Consider the following 21,547-nt stretch of genomic DNA (forward strand, 5'->3'; position numbering starts at 1 on the left):
CATCCTGTAAATAGAACTTTACCATGAGATTCAGTCTTAGAGAGCAGTATCCAAAATACAAAACAAAATTCCTAGCGGGAAAAGATCCGTCAGCAATCAGACTGGGCAAAGTGCATTCTATCCGTAGCTTGGTTTTGTTTAGGAATTGTTCTGAAATAAGTAGTTGTTGGTTTCAAAGCTCTAGTGGAAGCGCCGCTTCCTTCCAGTCCCACACCCTTGGACCACCTTTCCTCCCACAATCGCACCTCGTAAATGCAAGACTGTTTAATCCACCAAATGAGATGCTATGAGAAGGTTCTGATTTTTCTTAGAGGGAAAAAAAAGATTCTGTCTCTAAAAGGAAGACAAAATGAAAAGTGCCCACCCGGCTATACTTGCATGGCCTAGCTTTACATTTTCAGGCCGATTTCTCTCAGCTGCTCACCCACCCACCCTCTGCGGCTCCTGATGGGCTTCTCAAAGCTGGGTACTCCGACGCGGAGGCGGCGAGCCAGGTGGGAAAGGGAATCAGCTGGCGAAAAAAATGGGTCTATTGGCTTCATTCGTTTTATTCCGGGGCCAAGATTAAAACGAGAATACTTCCTTGGTCCCAACACCATTCCCTCCCCCAGCCGGCCTCGAACCTTGGAGGACCGCAGGCCAGGCTAGGCTGGGCCCGAGGTCAGCGCTGGGCCGCGGGCACCCGGTTGCCCCGAGGCCTAGGCCAGGAGTAGTGCACTCAGAGGGCATGGCCTGGGCGTCCCGGAGGACCTGAAGCCTGGAGGGTCCCTAATTCCCAGAGGGACACAGAGTTGGGGGCGGGGTTGGGGTACCGAAGCGCCAGCTCCCTCCCTCCGCCGGAGACCCGACAGCAGCATCCATCACCTCCCGCGCGCTTCCTGATCCGGGTCCGCGCGCGCGGCGCTCCCATTGGCGGGGTCGGGTCACGTGCGGGTTCGGGGCGGGGAGGGCGCGGGCGGGGGAGGAGCGGCGCGAACTTTGGTGGCATTGGCGGCGGCGGGAGGGGGAGGGGTGAGCGCTTGACAGCGGGGGAGGGGAAGGGAGCGGAGGAAAGGGGGGATGGGAAGCGAGGCAGGAGGGGGAGGGGCCTCGGCGAGCCCAGAAAAACGACAACGCGAGAAAAATTAGTATTTTTGCACTTCACAAATTAATGACCATGAGCTCGTTTTTGATAAACTCCAACTACATCGAGCCCAAGTTCCCTCCCTTCGAGGAGTACGCGCAGCACAGCGGCCCGGGCGGCGGAGACGGCGGCCCGGGCGGGGGCTCCAGCTACCAGCAGCCCCCAGCGCCCGCGGCCCAGCACCTGCCGCCGCAGCAGCCCCAGCTCCCCCACGCGGGCGGCAGCCGCGAGCCCCCCGCCTCCTACTACGCGCCGCGGGCCGCCCGCGAACCTTCCTACCCTGCGGCCGCGCTCTACCCTGCGCACGGTGCTGCCGACGCCGCCTACCCTTATGGCTACCGCGGCGGCGCCAGCCCCGGGCGGCCACCGCAGCCCGAGCAGCCCCCAGCGCACGCCAAGGGTCCAGCGCACGGCCTGCACGCGGGCCATGTCCTGCCGCCCGGCCGGCAGCCCCCGCCGCCGCCTCCCCCGCATCATCGCGCGGCGCCCCCGGCGCCCGCGCGGCGCTGCGAGGCGGCTCCCGCTACCCCGGGCGTCCCGTCAGGGGGCAGCGCCCCCGCGTGCCCGCTGCTCCTGGCTGACAAGAGCCCTCCGGGCCTGAAGGGCAAGGAGCCCGTGGTGTACCCCTGGATGAAGAAGATCCATGTCAGCGCCGGTACGTGGCGCCGCTGGGGAGGCGCGAGAGGGTGGGCTGGAGCCTGGCCGGAGTTTGAGGGTCTGGGTGGGGGTCAGAAGGAGAGGACGAGGGGAGAGAGGCCTCGGGAGGGGAGCCCCCATCTGGCCCAAGCTACAGTGGGATATGGGTGTGTGCGCGCCAGCCAGCCGCCTGATCCCAATGTGAGAACCCTTTTGTACCCAGGGTCCCTTTATCGGGAGATTTACGAGACGCCAAACTGTTAGGGCAGTAATTATAGCCCCCATAAATTTAATTGCCCTGGCAGAGGCTTCAGGCCATGTGTCTTTGAAGCTTTTCTTCAGCCCCAAGGCCCAGCACCATTCTTTATGGCTCTCGGGTGTTTCCCGTTGTCAATAGCCTGTGAAACATTTTCTTTGCCGTTTTATGTATCTTGCGTGAACTTGGTGTCAGGTTATTATATAATGATGATGTCCAATTGCTCTTCCCCACCCCACCTTATCTCTCCTCCTCCTTTCCCTCTCTTTCCACTCCCTCCTCCTTGGCTTTCCTCCTTGGGGTTATGGGCTTTCAGTCAACCCCAGTTATAACGGAGGAGAGCCCAAGCGCTCTCGAACCGCCTACACCCGGCAGCAGGTCTTGGAGCTGGAGAAGGAGTTCCACTTTAACCGCTACCTGACCCGGCGGCGCCGCATCGAGATCGCCCACACGCTTTGCTTGTCTGAGCGCCAGGTCAAGATCTGGTTTCAGAACCGGAGGATGAAGTGGAAGAAAGATCACAAACTGCCCAACACTAAGATGCGATCCTCCAACTCGGCCTCAGCCTCAACAGGCCTGCCAGGGAAAGCACAGACTCAGAGCCCACACCCGCATCCCCACCCCCATCCCCACCAGGGTGCCTCCACACCCATTCCCTCCTCCATATAATCTTCTTGAGATCTAGACCAGTTTCTTTCCCTCACCTACTTTTCTCCTCTCTTCTACCCCCTTCCCCATCCACCCCTCTCCATCTGGACCATAACAGACCCCAAAACAAACCCCAACTTGATGAAAAGTATTATAAAAAAATAAAAGAAGAAGACGACATTATCGTGGTAAGAGTGTGTGCTGGTTGCTACCCAAGAGAGGACAATGACCAGGATGCTGGCTGGTGGAACAACCTGCTGGCCTAAAGAAGGCTGCCAGGTTTGGGTACCTGAGAAGGACCGTTTGGCATCAAATGTTTTTGAGACGGCTGAAGTCCGCTGGACACCCCATGCTGACTGGGGACATGTATATGTATATTTGTTGCAAGCAGAAGAAAACAGACCCTTTCCCACTTTCCTTACACCCCCTCCTCTCATTAAGGCAGCTCATACAAGCTTGTCTTGAACTGAATAAATGAGTAGACATTGTGGACTTCACAAGGTTATTTAATTCTCAAAATGTATAGACCTTGATGGTAGATGTGACATCATAGTTTCCCTTCCTTGCATTTATTTAAAATAGTGTTGTAGAGCTATTGTTGTCTTATTCCAAGGCACAACCGTTGGGGACAGGGGAGTGCATTTAGACCCATGTGCAACTGTACAAATTGTGGTGTGGCTACATAGAAAGCCATTGCTAAGAATAAACTGTTAAAAAAAAACATTAAAGTTCTAAAACACATTTGTGTGTTTCCTACTTTTAATTGTTAAAAAGAAGTGCTCTGGATTGAAGTGCTTGACCTTGCATGTGAAAATCTTATAGATGGCTTGAGTTGTATTCACTTGCATTCTTACTGCTCATATAATTTGTGTGTGTTCAACTTGAGCTGAACTCTTGTCAAGTTTGACCCACTGTGGGAAAAGTTCCAAAGAGCATGAAGGCTCTTGAGCTCTGAGAGGGCTCCTCTTCTTCCCAAACTTGGCCAGGCTTTCAGGCTTCAAGTCTCTGTAAGGCATAGAAACGTGTCCTTCCCTGCAATGAAAGGTGAAACCGTGCAGTGCTGTGGGCCCAGGAGTTTCTGCAGCTGCTCTACTCACTGAACTCTGAGCACACTTGGAAAGAAGTGGTCCCTCTGGTATTTATGGCACCTTCACACTTAATCTGCCTGTTTCCCGGGAGATAACAAATAGTTTGTGCAAAGGGTTGAGATTGCTTTTTGTTTCTTCACTGCTTTTAAGGTTCTTTTCACTAACTACAGTTTGGGAATTTTTTTTTTTGTTTGCTTTTTTCTTTTCTTTTTGAAGCAAGAGCTTTAAAAATAAACTGAATTTTCCCAGTACATCCTCCCAAGTTTCTTCTGAGAAAAAAAAATAATAATAATGATACCTCAAATTGCACCCCAAGCAAGGTAGACCTGGGAGTATTCAGTACTGGAAGAAAGCCAAACTCTAAACTAGGGTCACTTTTCTCAAATGCTCCCAGACTTTTCTGCCCAACCTAGAGATCTAGATTCAAAACGTTGAAAATAAAATCCACTTCCCAATCTCTATAACCCTAGTATTTGTTTACTGATTTACAAATCGGTCAAGAGAATTTAGACTCGATTGTCACTGAAGGGTCAAAATACAAAACACCAACATACACTAGCCCCAGAATATTTAAATTGTTACTTGGGCTTGAATGAGGGCAATTTTTAGTTAACGTAGTAATTTTAGCAGAGGTGGGAGGGGGTGCTCACCTACCTCTGCAATAACAGAGGAGTTTTAAACACATTTTTCCAATAGTTGTGAACTCTTAGCCAGTGGTCAGTGCTGTTACTCCTACCGCCTGTGTGTAATATAGGCAAGGGCAAGCTGCTGTCTACCTATGAACAAACCACATTTGAGAGGGAAGTGATGGATGCCAGCCTCAGAGGAGCCTCCACCTCTCCCCAATAAAATTCAGGGGCAAACAAGTGCCCGCCTTCCCAAGTCAGGCCAAACCTGGCATAAAGTGCATTTTATAAGGTGTGAGCGAGTGCCAGGGATCTCTCGAGTCACGGCAACTGCTGCTGAAACTTATTAACCCTTCCTCTACTACATGCACTTGTAAACCGAAATTAAATCACGTGGAAAATAGCAATTTTCCCAGGAATCATTAATCACCTCATACAATAAATACTTCTTTGTAATTCAACAGCAATTCTGAAAGGCATTCTCTGGGAAAAGTCTGTGGAGAAGCAAGGGATCTTCTTGCAAATAATGTGTTCTCGGGCAAAGATGCAGCATCTTGGCTGTCTGCTCAAAAATGCCTAGATTCTTGGTGGAAACTGAGTGTTGAGCTGCAAAACCTCACATGGCAGATTATCATCAATTAAGGTAACTTCTTATATTTCTCCTTTGTAGTGAAGGAGGGGGATGAGGGCATTAATTAGCTGCATACTGGAAGCAGCTGTATGAGGCTAAAAGGGGTAAGGAAGAGAGAGGATGGAGATTGTTGTTGTTGTTGTTGTTGTTTTAACTATTCCAGTGCAAAATGGCATTTTTACCCAAACTGTCTTGATTATTAAGGTACTGGTTAAGTTCTACCAAGTCAAAATGGTTCAGAATGATCCATATGATTGTGTCATTTCTTTAGTGTTTTGCCTGTTTCAGATTTGGTCTTTTATAGGAGCTTGTTATAACAGCTTAGAAAATCCCACTTTGTGCTTCAAAATCGTGCATTGTCTGCCCTTTGCTAGGGCAACCATAGGAGTTCACCCAGAGGACAAATTTTCTATCTCATTAATTGTTGTTGTTGTTGTTTTTAAGCAAACCTTTCTGGCCCCTCAAACCCTTGACCTTTAAAGACAGTATTTTGTGTAAGCTCTATAATTCTCCTACCAAAATGATCCTTACACATGCTCTCCTCTTCTTTCTCTCTTTCTCTCTCCTTCTCTCTAACACAAACTCATCTGCTTTAGTCACATAGCCAAGCTGTGCATGACTCGAGGATATAAAAGTTTTGTCAACATCCGAAATCAACCTAAATCGGGTAGGAGACACTTTAATGGTCACAGTTTGAATTAAGTACTTAACAGTCTCCCCCCTGAAGAAAAATGGCACTTTGCAGGCTCTCTTTCCTAGTTTTGCTGAAATCTACGATATACCCGGTGTTTTATTACAGTAGGAATTCAACTGTGACAAGCATAGTAGAGTACTTAATACCCAGGATGGAGCTCATGGGAAGATTACCTAGATATATGAGGAGTGGGCCTTTGCACAACATCTCTGACTTTATACTCAGCTGTCCCAGGGTGCCCACATCCTCCCCCACCACTCAGCCTCCTCTCCATGGGGTGGGTATCACCATGCTTCCTCTGTCCCCCTGCTCCCCTAAACTACCAAACTGTGCTGTTCTCACCCACCACTGCCTTCCCTCCAGCAGTTTCACATGGAAACAGATCAACCACTCTTTAGAATGGAAAGAAAGAAAACCCCCAAAGAATCAATGTGTTAAACAGAGACCTGGGACTTCCCATCTGAATGAATGGGTTCTATGCAGGCAATAAACAGTTCTTTAAACTCTCTTGGTCTCTGCATCCCTAGCTAAGGTAAGGTCCTCTATTGGAGAACACAGTCTCACCCTTCCCAACAGCTGCTCCTGCAATAGTTGCCCTTCTCTGTACTATATACAAACCCAAGACTAACTCTGCTTCTTCTCTCAAAGAGTATGGGCTTGGGGAAAATAGATGGAAGAAGAGAGACCTGTGTTGTAACTCTTTGACAGCATCAAGGAGGCTGCTGGGGCTGTTGCAAAATATTCTCATCTGAAATCTCTGTCTTGGAATTCTGTCACTTTTTATTATCAAGGCCCCAAACTCATGAAGTAACCCCTGACTCCTTTCAGGCCAGCTCCGGTCTCTCTGGAATTGATTCCTGGGGCTAAAAGAGATCCCTGATTAAAAGAATATCCTGGAAAAAAAGAGAGCTGGAGGCCATATTGATTCCATCTCAGTTTATGGATGCAGAAACTGAGGCAGCTGAATGCTCCCCCCCCCACCATGTTCTTTATGTTAATGAGTTGTGGATTTGGTCTCACCTTAAATAGGGGTAAATGCACAGGCACCTTTCTTTGGCAGAAGTTTATTTTGCCTGGAATGGACCAGAGTTTGGGTTCACACCTGACATGGAGGGCCACAGGTGTGTTCCACCAGGTTAGAAGGGTGTTGAGATAGGTGGGTTGACCGCTGGGCCCAAGAGGTGACAAATGTCAGGGTGCCTGGGAGAGGAGTGGACACGCCACTGTTCACAATTCTCATAGTCTCAGAATGACTAATTCTGCTATGCTTGCCCTGAGATTTCTATGGCGTTCTTTTGCCCACAGCTGGGCAAGGATGTCTGCATTCTGGAGGCCTGGGAACTGAAAAAGCCAACCATGGACCCTGGTTGCAGCAGATAAAGGTGTAGCGCCTGTTCAAGGGAGATATTGAAATTGTAATCTTTGAGGTCACGTGACTCATTAAATAATTAATGCCAATCGTCAAGAATGGATGGAGTCAGCAGGGCCTCACTAGGAATGAATCTCTCAGAAGTAAGACCCCCAACTTCCTATTTGATTTTTTAAAACACACACCTTCAGATTTATTTCCAAAGGCTTTTAACTCCTTCAGGAGGACTGGAGAGAGCCCTTCAGCGGGGAGGACCCGAGCTGGCGGGCCCAGCCTGGGTGTTGGGGCTTTTTCTGCAGGGTTTGTGCGAGTCCGGAGAACACACCGCGTCCAGGGAAATGTGAGTTGGAGCTCGGGTTTTCTGCGGTCATATCCTGGCTTTGGTGATGAAATGGGACGGATGCGCAGACAGTTGGTAATGTTCTGATTCACACTGGGGAAGGCTGCAGAGATACCACAGGACAGGCGCGCGGCTTTGTTCAATTTTCCCGGTGTTCATAAATCACCCGCGCCAGGCGAGCGAGGGAGCAAGCGAGCGCCAAAAACACCGAGAGAGGCCACAGCGGTGGCGGCGGCCATTGCAGAGGGAGAGACCTGGGCAACATCTCTTTGTGACTCATTAGTCTGAACGATTTATGGGGAACAGCAGCCACGAATATTTGACTTGGGGATAAGAAAATAGCAACAATAATAATAACCATAATAATTACAATACTCCAAAGCCTCGCTCAGTGGGGGTGGCTTGGCGGATTGTGGCATAGCGGATCTTTCTGGGACAAAGTTGAGTAGTAACATGCAGTGTAGCTAAGCCCCACTTTGCTCAGGGTTATGCCAGGAGCACCAAGGCCAGGGGGCACTCACTTTGGGGACATAGAGGGCGAGTCTGAACAAGGGAAAGGGGCCCAGCATGGATTCTGAGTCTCAAGTGCCTGATGGACGGTAGAGGCTGCAGGTCATGGTAGTGGTAGGGGGCAGCTAGCTTTTGACTTGCGGGCACTTGTTCAGTGTGCTAGGGGGCTGTGAAGCCTGGAGGTCAGGGGATCTGTCAGCTATTGGGTAGCTGCTCTTGGTGCTATCAGCAGGATTGCATGGATGTGGGACAGCCATTGAGGCAGGCTGGAGTGTGGGGAGGCTATTTGGGTTTGGATGAAGGGGTAGTGGGGCAGGGGCAGGGCTGTGGAATCAATCCACTGGGCAGGCAGTCCCAAGTCCAGCAAAGAACTTCTCCAAGCCAGAGGTCATTACCTAGGATGATTCTTGCCTCTTCCTCAGAGACTTCCCCTAACCCCCAAAGTTGGCTGACCATTTGCTGGTTAGAGAGCAAGAGAGGGTTGCAGATATCGTAAAGGACGAGGTGGTAGCAGACTTAGGCATCTAGCCCCACTGCACAAGGTGAGGCTGGATAGGGTCTCTAGATCGGGTATTGTCGGATGCCGATATCCTTCCCAGTTTCTGCCTATTCCTAGCAGCCTTAGTTGGCCTGCTGTGAGGGACTGGGCACCGTAGTCCCACCAGCCCACTGGGGCAGAGAAGTGACAAGCCAAGGGCTTGAATGAACCAGAAGACAAAACCTCTGAAGGCTGCCCCTGGCCCATGGGCTGAGCTGGAATTTGATTTCGCGCCAAACAGAAATGAACACTATTAGTGAGGTTTCGGGAGACTCCGTGATTGAATGCTCCCAGACAAGGCTTCCCTTTGTTAGCAAAAGAAAATAAAGCGTGCATTCACATTCCCCAAGTTGAGGTGAGTGAGGAGCTCTCGGAGCAGAGCAGGCACCAACAGCAAAGCCCTTCCACCTTCCTATCTTGCTCCGCCTCGTCCATTTTCTTCCCCCTTCCCCCCTTCCCACCCCCTATATAAAGAAAGAAAAAGAAGAGTGTGGGTGCGGAGATGGAGTATGTATTTATTTTACAAAAATAAATCACCATCTTCAGGCCATTTGTAGACTGGAACCTTTCGAGCAATGAGTGTGCCGCATGGACGAATGCCTTGGCGACTCCTCCGTGTCCGCGTCACCCCGGGGGCCACCCTGGCGCCCCAACTGTCCGCGCTTCCAACTCCGGTCCTCCGACTCCCTTCCTTCGCAGCCACCGTTCACCCTCTGCTGTTTATTTATCCTCAGAGCTCCTGGACACCGGAAAAGGCGATTCCCTGAGCGCCCCGGAGTTGGAGACAATTTGGGGTTCAGTCTTAAACATCTTTCGAGGTAAGCGCTGTGCCCCAACTCGTCACCGCTTGGGGCTTTGCACTGGGCCTTTGGCAGGAGTTTGCTCTTCCGCTCCGGGGCAGCTGCAGCCCTTGGAAAGAGGTTCTGGTCAATGTTTAACTTCGGAGGAGTTTTGGAGCTCGGTTCTCTTCAGCTGCACGTTTTGCGAATGCGGGGCTTCAGGCAAACAAAGAGCCCGCAAAGCCGGCGTTTGCAGAAAGGGCGTTCGCAAAGACCAAAGATGTGTGTGTTTGGGGGCGCGGGGATGTCAGAAGGTTGTATTTGTTTCCTCCGGCAAGTTCCAAACAAACCACTACATGGAGCAGCAGGGCAAAAGCCAGCAGAGGCCACGGGCGCGGCGGCCGCTGCGTGGGCCGTTCTCCTTGTTCACTGTTGGCGGCGCCTGCGGAGCCTGTGAGTTCGGAAATTGCGGTCAGTCCAGCTCTGCATGGAGGAAACTGGTCTCACTGCCTTGCAGTTTCTCTTGTCCTTTGGCTTTTCCTTGGCGAGAGGGAAGTTGCTGCATTTCCAAAGTGTAGGCTGTCGCACACACGCAGCGGGCTTCTAGGTTCCTTTAGCCAGGCTGACCTGCTCACTGTTCTTCCTATGGGAAAAGCACGGGTTTTCTATGTCTCAGCGTTTTCTTTTCCTATTTGGAACAAGGGAAAACTCTTTAAAATTCTTTTCCAGTTCTGGCTTAATTTGTTCTCTTAGTTTGAGATGCAGGGAGGTAATTACTGTGGTTTATTACCTTGTAAAAGATCCATAAATTTCGTGCCTATTTGGGGGAGGGGCTGCTGGAATAGCTTTCTGAAGCTTGTATGAAGGAATGGGTTTGCTTTGTTCTTTGAGGAATTACTTCTTTTAAAAAGTTTTCTGAGATTTTGTTTTCTATTCCCTAGGCCTCAGTCTTCCTTAAAATTTGCTCCCCAAATAGATACCAGCTTGCTAATTTGTTGCAACATGCTATTCTGAGATGCTCTAAGGCTGATATGGTGTTCTGGATACAATTCTTATTTTATTAGATAGGAAGTAAACAGTAATAGTAAAGTTGGGTAACTTTCTCAGCTACTATGTATCTATTTATATCAAGTATAGATGAGCATTTCAGGAATTTGCAACTCAGTGTGGACAAATGATTTGCATCTCTGCACACAACAGAGCCATTGCATGTATAAACAGTTGCAGGAGTTTGAGACCATGTATATAAAGTGATACACACATCCATGTGTGTCCAGAGAACTTGGAGCCCATTTGTAGTGCAGTTGCACCCACAGGAAATATCTCATGTTAAATAATTATCTATAACACACACACACACACACACACACACACACACGTGGGCTAAGAATGCCTCCTAACCTACACTGAGTAGAAAAACCACTAGAGTCAACTAAGAGGAGAAAAATGTTAAGTGTATTTTTGACAGAAAAATCAGATTGTAGTGTTTGAATACAGATATATCTAATCTGCCAACAGCCTTGCAAATATTGACTAAAGTACTGAATCCTGAGTCACCTGCTCCTTCTGAGACAACTTTCTGCCTATTGTGGCTCTGGTGGCCTGGATCCAGGGCATGTGTCCCCAGCCCTGGCTGGCCAGGTTGGGGACTGGGAAAGTAAATGGAGCAATACTAGCAGCTGGGTTCCCCAGCCTGGGCCTAGATACTTAAGCATCTCCATTCTTGTTCTCTGAAATAGAAGTTTAAAGGATCCATAGCCTTTCCCCAGGAAAGCAGATTTCAGAGTGGTGAAGGAAGCCTCTCAGCTGCTGGTTCCCTGGTAGCTTGCCCAGACCAAGCTCTCTCTTTGGGAAGCCATTTTCATCTTAAAAGTTAAATTTCTTTTGACTTCCTCAGATATTTTCCTTTATATTCCACTATATCACCTCATCCTACCCCAAGTCATCAGTGTTAATTGTTAAACAGCAGTTGGAGCATTAACTGGGCTGTTAATAGCAGCATGGAGGCTCCTGGCTGGAGCTAAGATGCCTCTGGGCCTTGCTGGCGTTAAGGCATTTCTCTGAAGCACTACCAAAGACTTCTCCCATTGATTTATGGCCTTGGGAATGTCGATTTGCTCCAGACTGTTCTGAGAGTTCTGAAGGGGCCCCTTCTCATCTTTGAGTTGAAGCCCCTACAGAAACTTTGGTTGGGGGGAGTGGAGTTTGCCAACAATTGGGCAGTATTTCCAGCTCCTTTCTAGGCTATCTTAGTGTAAAATATTTGGGGGTGGTGGGTACGAGGAGCAGAGGACAGTATATTACTGGTCTGAGTCCTTGAGGGGACTAGGGAGTGCTTTTGGAAACCAGCCTTTGGTTCTGTCCTCTACCTCACCCCCAAACCTGAGAGAAGCAGGTTTTCACTTTGGCTTCTTACTTTCCAGCTTGTGGCTTAGGTCAGAGCTGGGAAAGCTGACACAGAGGGTCTCTCCTAGTTATAGCACAGAGAGAACTTTACTGGAATACTGCTACCAGCTTTGGCCAAGGCTCACTTCCAAGGAGTGAGGTCTCCTCCTCCTTCATTGCCATTCTGATTTGGCCACCCTTATGACCAGGCCCCTTTACTGAGGGCCTTGCAGTCTTACCAGGCCCTTTCTGTTCCCCTGCAGCCAAGGAGGGGAGGGGAGGGGAAGAATTGTGCACAGCTTCCTGCAGCTGCTACAAGTGACTCCTCATGCTTAGAGAGGCCCAGCTAACTGAGGACCCACTCTCCAGGAACAAAAGAATATGGCATGAGGATCTCACCACCTCAGAGTACTCCCAAAGTTCAGAAACTAACACCTGAAAAGAGGAACTTTTTAGACAGCTCCTGAGAGGGTGAAGTGTTGAAATCAGTGGAGAATGTCACCAACCAGAAGGCAGGAGTGTGTGTGTGTGTGTGTGTGTGTGTGTGTGTATGGGGGTGCTTATTTATTTCAGCTGAGTTCCTTCCAAGAAGAGGTGGTCTAGTTCAGTTTCTGCTGGTGGACACAGAGTTGTCTTAGCGGACAGTGAAAACAGTCTTGTCTACAGAAAGGGTCCCAGATTGTCTTATAGTAGGTTAGTTAATTCAAGGGATGCTAGCTAGCAAAGGTTGTATTTGTTTCCTCTTCTTGCAGAAACAATTAGATCATTTCCCTTTACATTTTTCATTATTAGAAGCCTATAATTTCATGTATCATTCAGTTCTGCACTGAGGAAAAGCACAAGTGCAGGTTTGGCCTGGGCACTGGATCCTTCCAGATTTTGCAAAACTCTGACCTACCACTCTAGAGGGAGGCAAGCACCTCTTTCCTAGGGGGCTTCCATCGAACAAAACCAATTGAATTTGGAGGAGATGCTTAAGCCTTTTGTCAGGTAATTATGGGCCTTTTGGATTTCTATAGTGGCTGTGGTGTGTGGCGTGGGTGTTAGCACACTCCATACAATGCAGGCTGTGAGGGAGTCCGCTGGGTTTACTCACATTGTCTGACTAGGCCAACCATTACTGGGTTTTCTTCTGGAAACAGGGCCTAGGCCTTGCCTTTTGATATATTGGCCAGAGGGCCAAGGAGACTGGAGTGCTTGGGTGGTGCTGGATTCAGGAAGTCTGTGAGGGGAAGACTGTAAGGAAAGTTGTGTGGACTCTAAGAATGGGGACAGCATTGCTGTTTCCTTATGTTTGGATTGAGTGCACAGATATATAAGGGGAGGTAACTGGCCTTGTGCAGGGCGGCAGGTGTTGGGATAGGGATAGAGATGCCCCCAGCATTCAACTGCCCTAGACAGAACTCTTCCTTGCTGCTGGTCAAGGCCCCCCACTTCCCCTCCCCTAAAGCTAAATGTTCTGCTTGGAAACCTAGTTCCTTCAGTGATTCCCTATTTCAAATAAAAGGATTTAAGTTGACGTATGACCACGTGAGCACATAATACAGCACATTATTGTGGCATTTGGAGCGGAGACCCTGGCGGCTTTGCCTGTGATTACGTTTTTTCTAGATTCTCTACAGAGAGAGAGCTCCCCCCACCCCACCCTCCGCACACCCACCTCCTCCTTCTCCTTCCCCTTCTCCGGAGAGCACTCTCCTAGTGGTTGCAGTTTTCAGCACTCATGGAGCGGTTCTGGGCCAGCTAGCCGATGGGACTGGAGGCCACACCAGAAGGATGGAATTTATTTTAAGGTATTTCCGTTAATTGTTCATATCTAGAGTGAGTTATGGCTGTGAGAGACAAAGGTCAGGCGAGGAGACCCTGGTTCAGGGACAGGACCCTCAGCCCCCCTCTTCCTTTGTTTCTCCTGTAGAACTGAAACCATTTGAAAGATTCCAGGAGCGCCTCAGACTAGACTGAGTTTAATTCCCAGAAAAGTGTTGAGGGGTGTAAAGTAAGGGGCACTTGGGTGCTAATCGGTGGGCCTGGTGGCCCCAGTGCTTGGTGGCTTTGTCCGCTACAGTGGGGTTTGAGTCCCTGGAGCTGAGCCCCAGGGAGAGGGAGAGTCCTGAAGTGCCCGAGCAGGCTAAGGTGGCCCTCACTGAGTTCCTAGGCGACACTGCCTGGAGGGGGTGGATGCTGAGTAAAGGAGAAAGGAGAAAGGGAATTGCTCCCCCATTGCTTCTGCTTGCTAGCCAGGGATGGTAGACTAGGGCTGACCAGGGCAGCAGGAGCAGCTGGGAGAAGGAAATCAATGAGTGTGCAGATGCTCTGCCATTTTATTGATGATGCTTCAGGCCACTTTGTTCAGTGCTGGGCTGCAGGATGCGCTTTCTCACACAAGGGATGGAAGGAGCTGGACTCTGAGGACACGCCTTTGTTCCCCTGAACACCCTCTGCCCGGTAGGGGTGGAGAAGGACAGCACCGATTTTGGAGAAGCTTGGGGTGGGGGTGGGGGGTGAGTGTGCTGGATACCCAAAGCTCTGTTATTCTAATGTTAAGGATACAGAGGAAAGAGGGAGCCTGAACTGGGTTTGGGCTTCAGAACGAGCATGGCCTGGCCACCCTCTGTACGCCCCCAGCTGGCTTGGAGAGTTGGAGGACTGGCGGGTGCACCCTGGGCTGGAGGGAAGTCCAGAGGCAGAGTCCAAAGGAAGCAGAGGCAGACTTCTCTTAGGCTTCAGAGCCCAAGAAATGGTGCTGTAGCCAGAATGGAGGCAGATGAGAGTTAAACTGAGTGTTTTCAAATTATTAGGAAAGCCCTAGCTAATTGGGCTTTGGGGACCCAGCACTCCTGGGAAAGATGGAAACTCCAGGGAAAGGTGAAGGGAACTTCTCTTTCCTCTGTTCCTGAGCTCTCCAAGCGCAGGGGAAAGGGGTGGCTACAAGGAGTCAGGAAGCTGATTTGCTCTGTGAGTTTTTTTTTTGTTTTTTTTTAATCTTATTTCTTTTTTGTACTTGAAAAAAAAAATCAAATGAGGCTTAACATACTTGAGTGGGATTTACTTCCCCAGAATGGGAGGGCTGCTCTGCCCTCCCCCTCTGCCAGCCTCTGCAGTAACCGTGTTTAACTGAGGCCGTTTCAAGTGCTCTAAAACACCCCTTGGAAATAAAATGTAAGCTTTAATTGCTGTTCAATTACTTGTCAGCATTTCATTTGATTTATGACCCAGTTCTGGCGCATTTTTGACCCAGTTAAAGACTCATAAATAATATAGTTTCACTAGAAAGAATGAGAGAGGGAATAGAGGTTTATTAAAGGCATCTTTTTATTGTTGCGTTAGTACCAACAAGCAGAATAAATATCTAAGGAAGGATTCTTGAGCTAGTTCTGTATAAAAGTGTGCACAGTGAGAAGAAAACAACAGTCATATATATAGAACACTGGTTGTCTTTTCCTCCAAGGAACAAGCTAAAGCCACTCGATTATAGCTAAGCCGTAGCTATTAAAAAAATTAAAAAAAAAATTAAAAAAAAGGCTTAGTCCCTTTTCATCCTCAAAATGCCAGACTCACCCTCACAGGCAAGTGTATTTCCTCATTAATTTTCCTCCCCATTCTGGAATTTCGATTCCTCTTCTTGCCAACAGTTGTTCCTCACCTTGGTCCCTGGCTGCAGTCAGCCCCAGCAGCATGGAGGCCCTCTCAGACACGTTCACAAGGAGAGCCCCGAGAAGGGTACCAGTGCACCTTCGCTCTTCCAAATATTCTTCTGTTGCTGAGAAAATGTTTTCTTCTGGTCCCCATGGGCGAGAGAGATCAGAAGTACCGGGACTTGGGGGGGATTTGGGGGACCAAAGGGCCTTCTTAGCAAAGAAAACCTCAGTGGTTTGGGAGAGCCGGTGAAGGGCTGCGGGATTTGCCTAGAAAGGGCGCGGCTGCGGCGGCAGCGACCGGCGCAGCGACCGGTCGACCGGTCGTTTCTGGCAATGGAAAATCGACAGGAGGTCGTTTTCTTGTAAAATACAGTAACAAACAAACAAACAAAAATTACCTTCAGCTTTTATAAATTATCATTTTTAAAAGCACCTCGCCTGCCTTGTTCGAAAAGCCAGCACTTTGGATTTCCGCAGAGAGGCCTGAATCCAGGCAGTCTGAATGTCGAGGCGCCAGACTCCAGGTGGGAACCCCGCTTCTGCCCGCGGCAGCTCGAGCCCAGAAGCTACCTATTTGGGGCTGGCGGAGGCCCCTGCCAGAGCTCCGGCCCCGGCTTTCGCCGGGCTCTCCAGCTCGGCGGGTCCAGCTCCCGTGTTTTGGCGCTGGTGGAAAGGTATGCGCCCCGGAGCTCCCGCCCTCACCTCGGCACCCTCGGCTTCCGTGGCCCGGCTGGCCGTCCCCTTCCCTGGCAGGTCCTCACAGAGAGCTGGCCGGCCCTGCCTCCAGTTGGCTTAGTTGAGAAGGCGTGAGAGTCCCGTCAGCAGTTTGGAGGAGAAAGTGCGGGTTGATTATTGACCCACGCCTTCTTTCTTCAAATGCCACATCGGACCCGGACAGTTTGAAGAGAAAATGCCACCGAGCGGATTTTTGCGGCTGGCTCTCGCCTCCTACGCCGCCCGGCTCCCCCTTTCAAGTTGCGCTGCCGCAATATGCCATAAGGAGCAAGTGTTTGCTGTTTTGTGCTCTGTTTACAGCTTTGGGGCGCCGAGTCATAAATCTTGCCCAGCCATAAATGACAAAAACCATTGGTATGCATGAGGCCACCCTGGCCGGGAGTGCTTTTTGATTTCTCCCTTTTCCTTGGCTTTGTTTTTGCTCTAAGGTGACACTTTGGCTCCCTGACAGTTTAAACATACTACTTATATTTTTAACACCTTCCTTTGAGAAGGCCTGGCCGTTGACACCTTGGAATTGCACAAAAACTCCATTTCTCTCTTTTTGCCACACACATACCCTTGCAGAGTTCGCTTCTGAATCTGGGGAGTTGAGGGAGGCCATTGGAGAAGGAAGACTATCCTCCTTAAAGTTGTGGAAATATTACCGGGCATATGCAGGCCTTTCCTCTGCTTCCCTGTATACTACTAATGGGGGGTGGGGGTGACCACAGATATTCGTTGCTGTTGGAAGCTTCATCAGGCTTTCCCTGTGAGTGACCTGCATGTCTGTACTCTGCCCCCCTCACACAAGAGTTGAAGACCCGGGTTTCTAGACTCTTGTGTGTACCTGAGCCCAGAGCTTCCCCACTGCCCGACCACCATGCATCTCCCCCAGGTTCCTTCGCTCCAGGCTGCCAAGAATTCAGTGTTTCTGCCTAGAAACATAACCACAGGCAGCCCTGTTGGCTCTTGGGGAGGTCTCTCAAGAAAGGAGGCCCTATCCGAGTCCCCCAAAGATTGGCTTTGAGGTTCTTGGATTAGGGATGGCAGGTGAGGTCAACTGCCCAAAGTCTGGGGAACTCTTCTGGTTCTTCTCCTAGCCCCTCAACTGGAAATGTCCAGGGCAGAGGATTACATGGTTTCTCAAACGGATTCCTAAGAAATAGAGCCCGGCAAGAGATCCCCTTTGTGAGAGCCGTTTGTCCTCATTAGCATAATTTTCCTGGACTTTAGTGACGCCCAGGAGCAAGGAGAGGGAGGGCGTGGGGTTTAGGGGGAGGTTGCCCTCCTCCCTCCGCTGTTGCTGAGCTCCCCCTCTAGCTCCTGGCCCTCCCCTCGCCTCAGCCCCATCCCCCACGCTGGGCCCCGCAGCCCCAGTCGCCTCGGCCTCCCCTCCTGCCCGCCCCCAGCACCCCCCACCGCACCCCCTACCAGCCTCTGCTCCGCGCGTAATATTCATAAGAAACATACCCAAGTCGGTGCCACTAGCCCAGGCAGAGCCTGCGCAGCGCTAGCGCTTATCTCCGGGCCACGGCTGCTGCCCTCGGGAAGGGCAGGGGGCGGGGGTGTGGGGGAGGGGTGGGTGGGTGGGGTGGGTGGGAGGGGGGGTCCAAGCCGCCCCAGTCCGCCCTGGGCGAGCCGTGCCGGAGCAGCGAGGCGGCCACGCTCTGAGCCGCGGCGTCTGGGCCTCGGGGTCTCCCTCCCGCCCGTGGTCTCGGCTGATGCTGAGGGTCGCTGCCCATCCCGAGCTGAGGGGACCCGGCCGGGCTGCCAAGCCGGGCCGGGGCCGGAGCCCGAGCCCGAGACCAAGCCTGCGCTCGCAGCGCTCGTCAGAAGTTAAGGTAAGCAGGGCCACAACCGGCCGCTCTCAGCGCTGAATGGCGGAGTTTACGTCTCGGTGATTTATGGCCGCAGACTTAAATCTCGGTTCAAGAAGAGTTCACAAGCCGGAGCTTCCTTCCCGGCAGTGACTGATACCCTTACACTTCGAGTTCAGGCCGCTTTCCCATCCCCGCCCCCACCTCTTCCCTCTCCCCTAGCCCAGCCGCAACTTTTCCAGGTTGGGAAGGGAGGGAGGGATGGGCAAGGGGACGTAGGGGCTTTAGCCTGAGTTCCCACTTTAAACTCGGGGTGAGGGCAGGCTGAGGAAGGGGCGGGAGTGGAAAAAAGGAGCGGTGTCTGAAGGAAGGAGGTTGAAATTTGGGCAGATCTTCTAGAGAGACAATAGGGTTTGCTTCCTGTCCTCAACTTAGCCTCCTCAACTCTCTTTCAGCTCTTGCACCTGAGGGTTATTGTCCAGAAACGGACCTTTTCGGAGGAATCTCCTCCCATCCCCAGCCCTTGTTTGGGGGTGCAAAGCAAAGTTTCCTGGCTGGCAAATCTCCAACTTCTTTTCTAGGTTGCAAACTTTGGGAGCTGGTTGTGGGGTGGTGGACTGTGTGGGCCCCAAGCTGGTTATCTGCTGACCTCAAACAATAGGAAGCACTTTAGTAGGATCCCAGAGGTGAATTCATATTTTAAGTTTATGGGGTTGTTGTTTGCTCTTTGATTTTTAAAGATATTTTGTTATTTTACAAGACTATGTACAACTTGATGAAAGGACTTAGGTAAACAGCAGGCCGATGTAGCTTATGATAATTGATTAGCAATTCACTTGAAATAATGCACATTCAAAATCAACTTAATTTTGTTTTATCTAATATCTTGCTGTTCGAGTGTCTGGAGTAATTTTCTTAACCTGATGTTTTATTTTACACAAGCCTAGTATCTTAAAAATTTATAATGGCAGACATTAACACTACCAAATGTAATAGGAACTGTTTTTAGTAAAAGAACAGGAAACATATTAAAATGCTATTGAGTTTTAAATTTTATTTTATCATTTATTTCCTTTTGATTATGGTTAATGTGGCATTCTATCTATTTCTAAAAGAGAAATAATACTCCAGGGCTCAAGATCATGCACAATAATTCTGGATTGGGATGCTGTAATTTTTAATTGAGGTTCTGGAAAATTAATTGTGCATGTTTTCCAGATGTTGGTCAGATTGTTTGTTTAATAATGAAATCCAAAGGAGTCCATTGTTAAAGACAAAATTACAGTATAATCATCCACTGGTAGATGCTTATTACATTAATTTTTTCTAGTTAACAAAGTGTTTTCTATTCCTGGAAAACTTGAATAACTCCAGGACTCAAATTCACAGAGTTGGGGTGTAAAATGAAAACCATTTTCTTCATGAATTTGTCATTGTAGTGTTCATAAATGGTCAGGGACTAACATTCTGAGTGTGTCAGAGTGTAAGTGTCAATATGTGAACTCACATGGAACTTTTCTAAGAAGAACCAGAGGTTGACCATGCAAAGGTTGAAAAAAGAAAGAAAGAAACAGATTTCACTTATGCAAACTGTTTTAGAATTAAAAAAAAAAAAAAAAAAAAAAGAATTGGGAAGGTTTTTCATTGGTTTTTAGATTTCCAGGGTTGCCCTTTACTGGTGTTTCTGAAGCAGGTAAATAGGCCAAGTAACAAATATCAACAATAACAGCACACAAAGATCAGGGAACTCTGGCAGGATTTTATGGCTTGTGCTTCCATCCCTCGTCCGGAGCCAAATGACCCCCATACATCAAATTACATAGCAGTTTCCAAGACAGAACCTATTATCGTTAAGTTGGAAGGAGAGTTCAAGCCGTGGTCATGGAGATGAACGCTGGTTTTTCAGGTTCCTGGTGGGTTGTTTTTTTTCTCTAATCCATCATGTTTTAACAGGTAGAATTTGATAGTTGCCCTGAATAACAGCACCTCAGAAAGTCCAAGGCAGGAGGGTCTGGGGACCTTTTGTAGCAGAGGAGAAGAGGTGGGAGTGGCTTGCTGGGACATGCCTGAGAAATGGGAAAAGGAGAAAAGTAAAAAGCTGTCCAGGATTTGAGTTTGACTTGCTGGAGTGGGTGTTGTTAGTCGTCCTTCTCACACAGGATGTTCCATCAAAAGTTTTCTCTCTCCCCTTCTTAGCCACAAGGGGCTCATCTGGAGGTGGGTCATACCCCTGCACAAGGTTAGACAACTGACTAACAATATCAGCTTATGAAATCCAGTAGGGTCAAGTAGGGCGATTACCTGTAATATTTGTGTGCAAACCTCTCTTTGGCTCTGGAACATCCAAGAAGGGGCTGGATGGGATCACCCCCTGTCAAGGCTGTTTTGGAAAATATAAGTCCTAAAGCAAAGATTGGAGAAAAAACTTGGCAACTCAAGCTCCCCTTTGCCTCCTTCTCCAAAATTCCCAGAGAGAAGGAGTCTGGGGGCTTGCTGGACGAGGCCAAGGAGCAGAGAGGATGGGACACCAGAGTTTCTTCTTCCCTGGAAAAGAAGTATCCCATCCCTGTTCCTTTCTAACCTATCAGGCCTTTCTACTTTTGGACTCCAGCGCCAGAGACCCAGCTTCCAGTCCTCACTCACTCCCCTCCTCTCTCCCCGGAAAACCCCCAACTCCAGACGCAAGTTAAGCAAATATTTGTAGCCGCCAGTAAATTCCAGCGGCTTTTTATAGCGCAGCTCTCTGCGCCCGGGGCCAAGTCGTGCTGCTAAATATTGCTGACCACTTTTTCTTTTATGGCTTTCATGTCACTTAGCTATTGAGAGTAAGATGGATTTGCGCGGAACCCTCACCGCGCGGCGATTCTCACCCCCCAGGTCTGCGCAGGGCGGCCATTGGCGGCGGAGCGTCACGTGACCGCGGGGGCGTGCCAATGTGCGCCCTCACGGGTGTCAAGCCCCTGTCAGAGTGTGTGATCAAGATCGTGAAACAACGCGATGCAAAAAGCGACCTACTACGACAGCTCCGCGATCTACGGTGGCTACCCCTACCAGGCAGCCAACGGGTTCGCTTATAATGCCAGCCAACAGCCGTACCCAGCGTCCGCAGCCCTGGGCACGGAGGGCGAGTACCACCGACCCGCTTGTTCACTCCAATCACCCGCCAGCGCTGGGGGCCACCCCAAGGCGCACGAGCTGAGTGAGGCATGTCTGCACACCCTGAGCGGCCCTCCCAGCCAACCCCCAGGCCTGGGAGAGCCGCCCCTGGCCCCACCACCGCCCCAGGCTGCGCCCCCGGCCCCTCAGCAACCTCAACCACCTCCGCAGCCCCCTGCGCCAGCTCCTGCTGCGCCCCCACCCCCCTCTTCCGTCTCCCCACCTCAGAATGCCAGCAGCAACCCCACTCCTGCCAGTGCGGCCAAGAGCCCCCTACTCAACTCGCCCACCGTGGCCAAACAGATCTTCCCCTGGATGAAGGAGTCTCGGCAGAACACAAAGCAGAAAACCAGCGGCTCCAGCTCAGGTAAAGGGGTGCCTTCTGGAGGAGGGTCCTCTGGCCTGGCTCCCAGTTGCCCAAGCCAGCACCAGGCACAGCCAGCATGGCCTGGAGCACTGGAACATTTCCAAGGAGTCACTGCTGTTCCTCTTTCCACCCTATACAGGTTTCAGGCGCCTTTGCAGCTAGGGAGGTGACAGGACTATGTACACAGGAAACTCCAGAGAGAGGCCTAATGGAAGTCTCTCTGGACTTC

General features: G+C 50.1%; 2 protein-coding genes across 10 annotated transcripts in view; both read left to right on the forward strand.

Annotated features, from left to right (window-relative positions):
* HOXA3 (homeobox A3) overlaps positions 1-21,547 on the forward strand; it is a 45,261-nt gene that overhangs the window by 20,771 nt on the left and 2,943 nt on the right. For 2 of the 9 annotated variants that reach the window (XM_036246436.1, XM_036246437.1), the window contains 4 exons: positions 4,842-5,020; positions 7,294-7,411; positions 9,194-9,277; positions 20,673-21,318. In XM_036246436.1, coding sequence (XP_036102329.1) covers positions 20,793-21,318 — 526 coding nt within the window. In that variant the 5' untranslated portion in view covers positions 4,842-5,020; positions 7,294-7,411; positions 9,194-9,277; positions 20,673-20,792. Of the gene's footprint in view, positions 1-4,841; positions 5,021-7,293; positions 7,412-8,823; positions 9,064-9,193; positions 9,278-12,016; positions 12,095-13,205; positions 13,417-17,599; positions 17,820-20,672; positions 21,319-21,547 lie in introns of those variants that run through there. The other 7 variants (XM_036246438.1, XM_036246439.1, XM_036246435.1 and 4 more) reach the window with 6 other exon arrangements.
* On the forward strand, positions 1,133-3,372 carry HOXA4 (homeobox A4). Its single transcript, XM_036246445.1, has 2 exons — positions 1,133-1,778; positions 2,332-3,372. Exons 1-2 carry the CDS (start codon positions 1,151-1,153, stop codon positions 2,682-2,684), a joined length of 981 nt encoding a protein of 326 aa, XP_036102338.1. The 5' UTR covers positions 1,133-1,150; the 3' UTR covers positions 2,685-3,372.

Source organism: Molossus molossus, unplaced genomic scaffold (genome assembly GCF_014108415.1).
Source record: "Molossus molossus isolate mMolMol1 unplaced genomic scaffold, mMolMol1.p scaffold_m16_p_7, whole genome shotgun sequence".
In the NCBI taxonomy this organism is placed as follows: domain Eukaryota; kingdom Metazoa; phylum Chordata; class Mammalia; order Chiroptera; family Molossidae; genus Molossus; species Molossus molossus.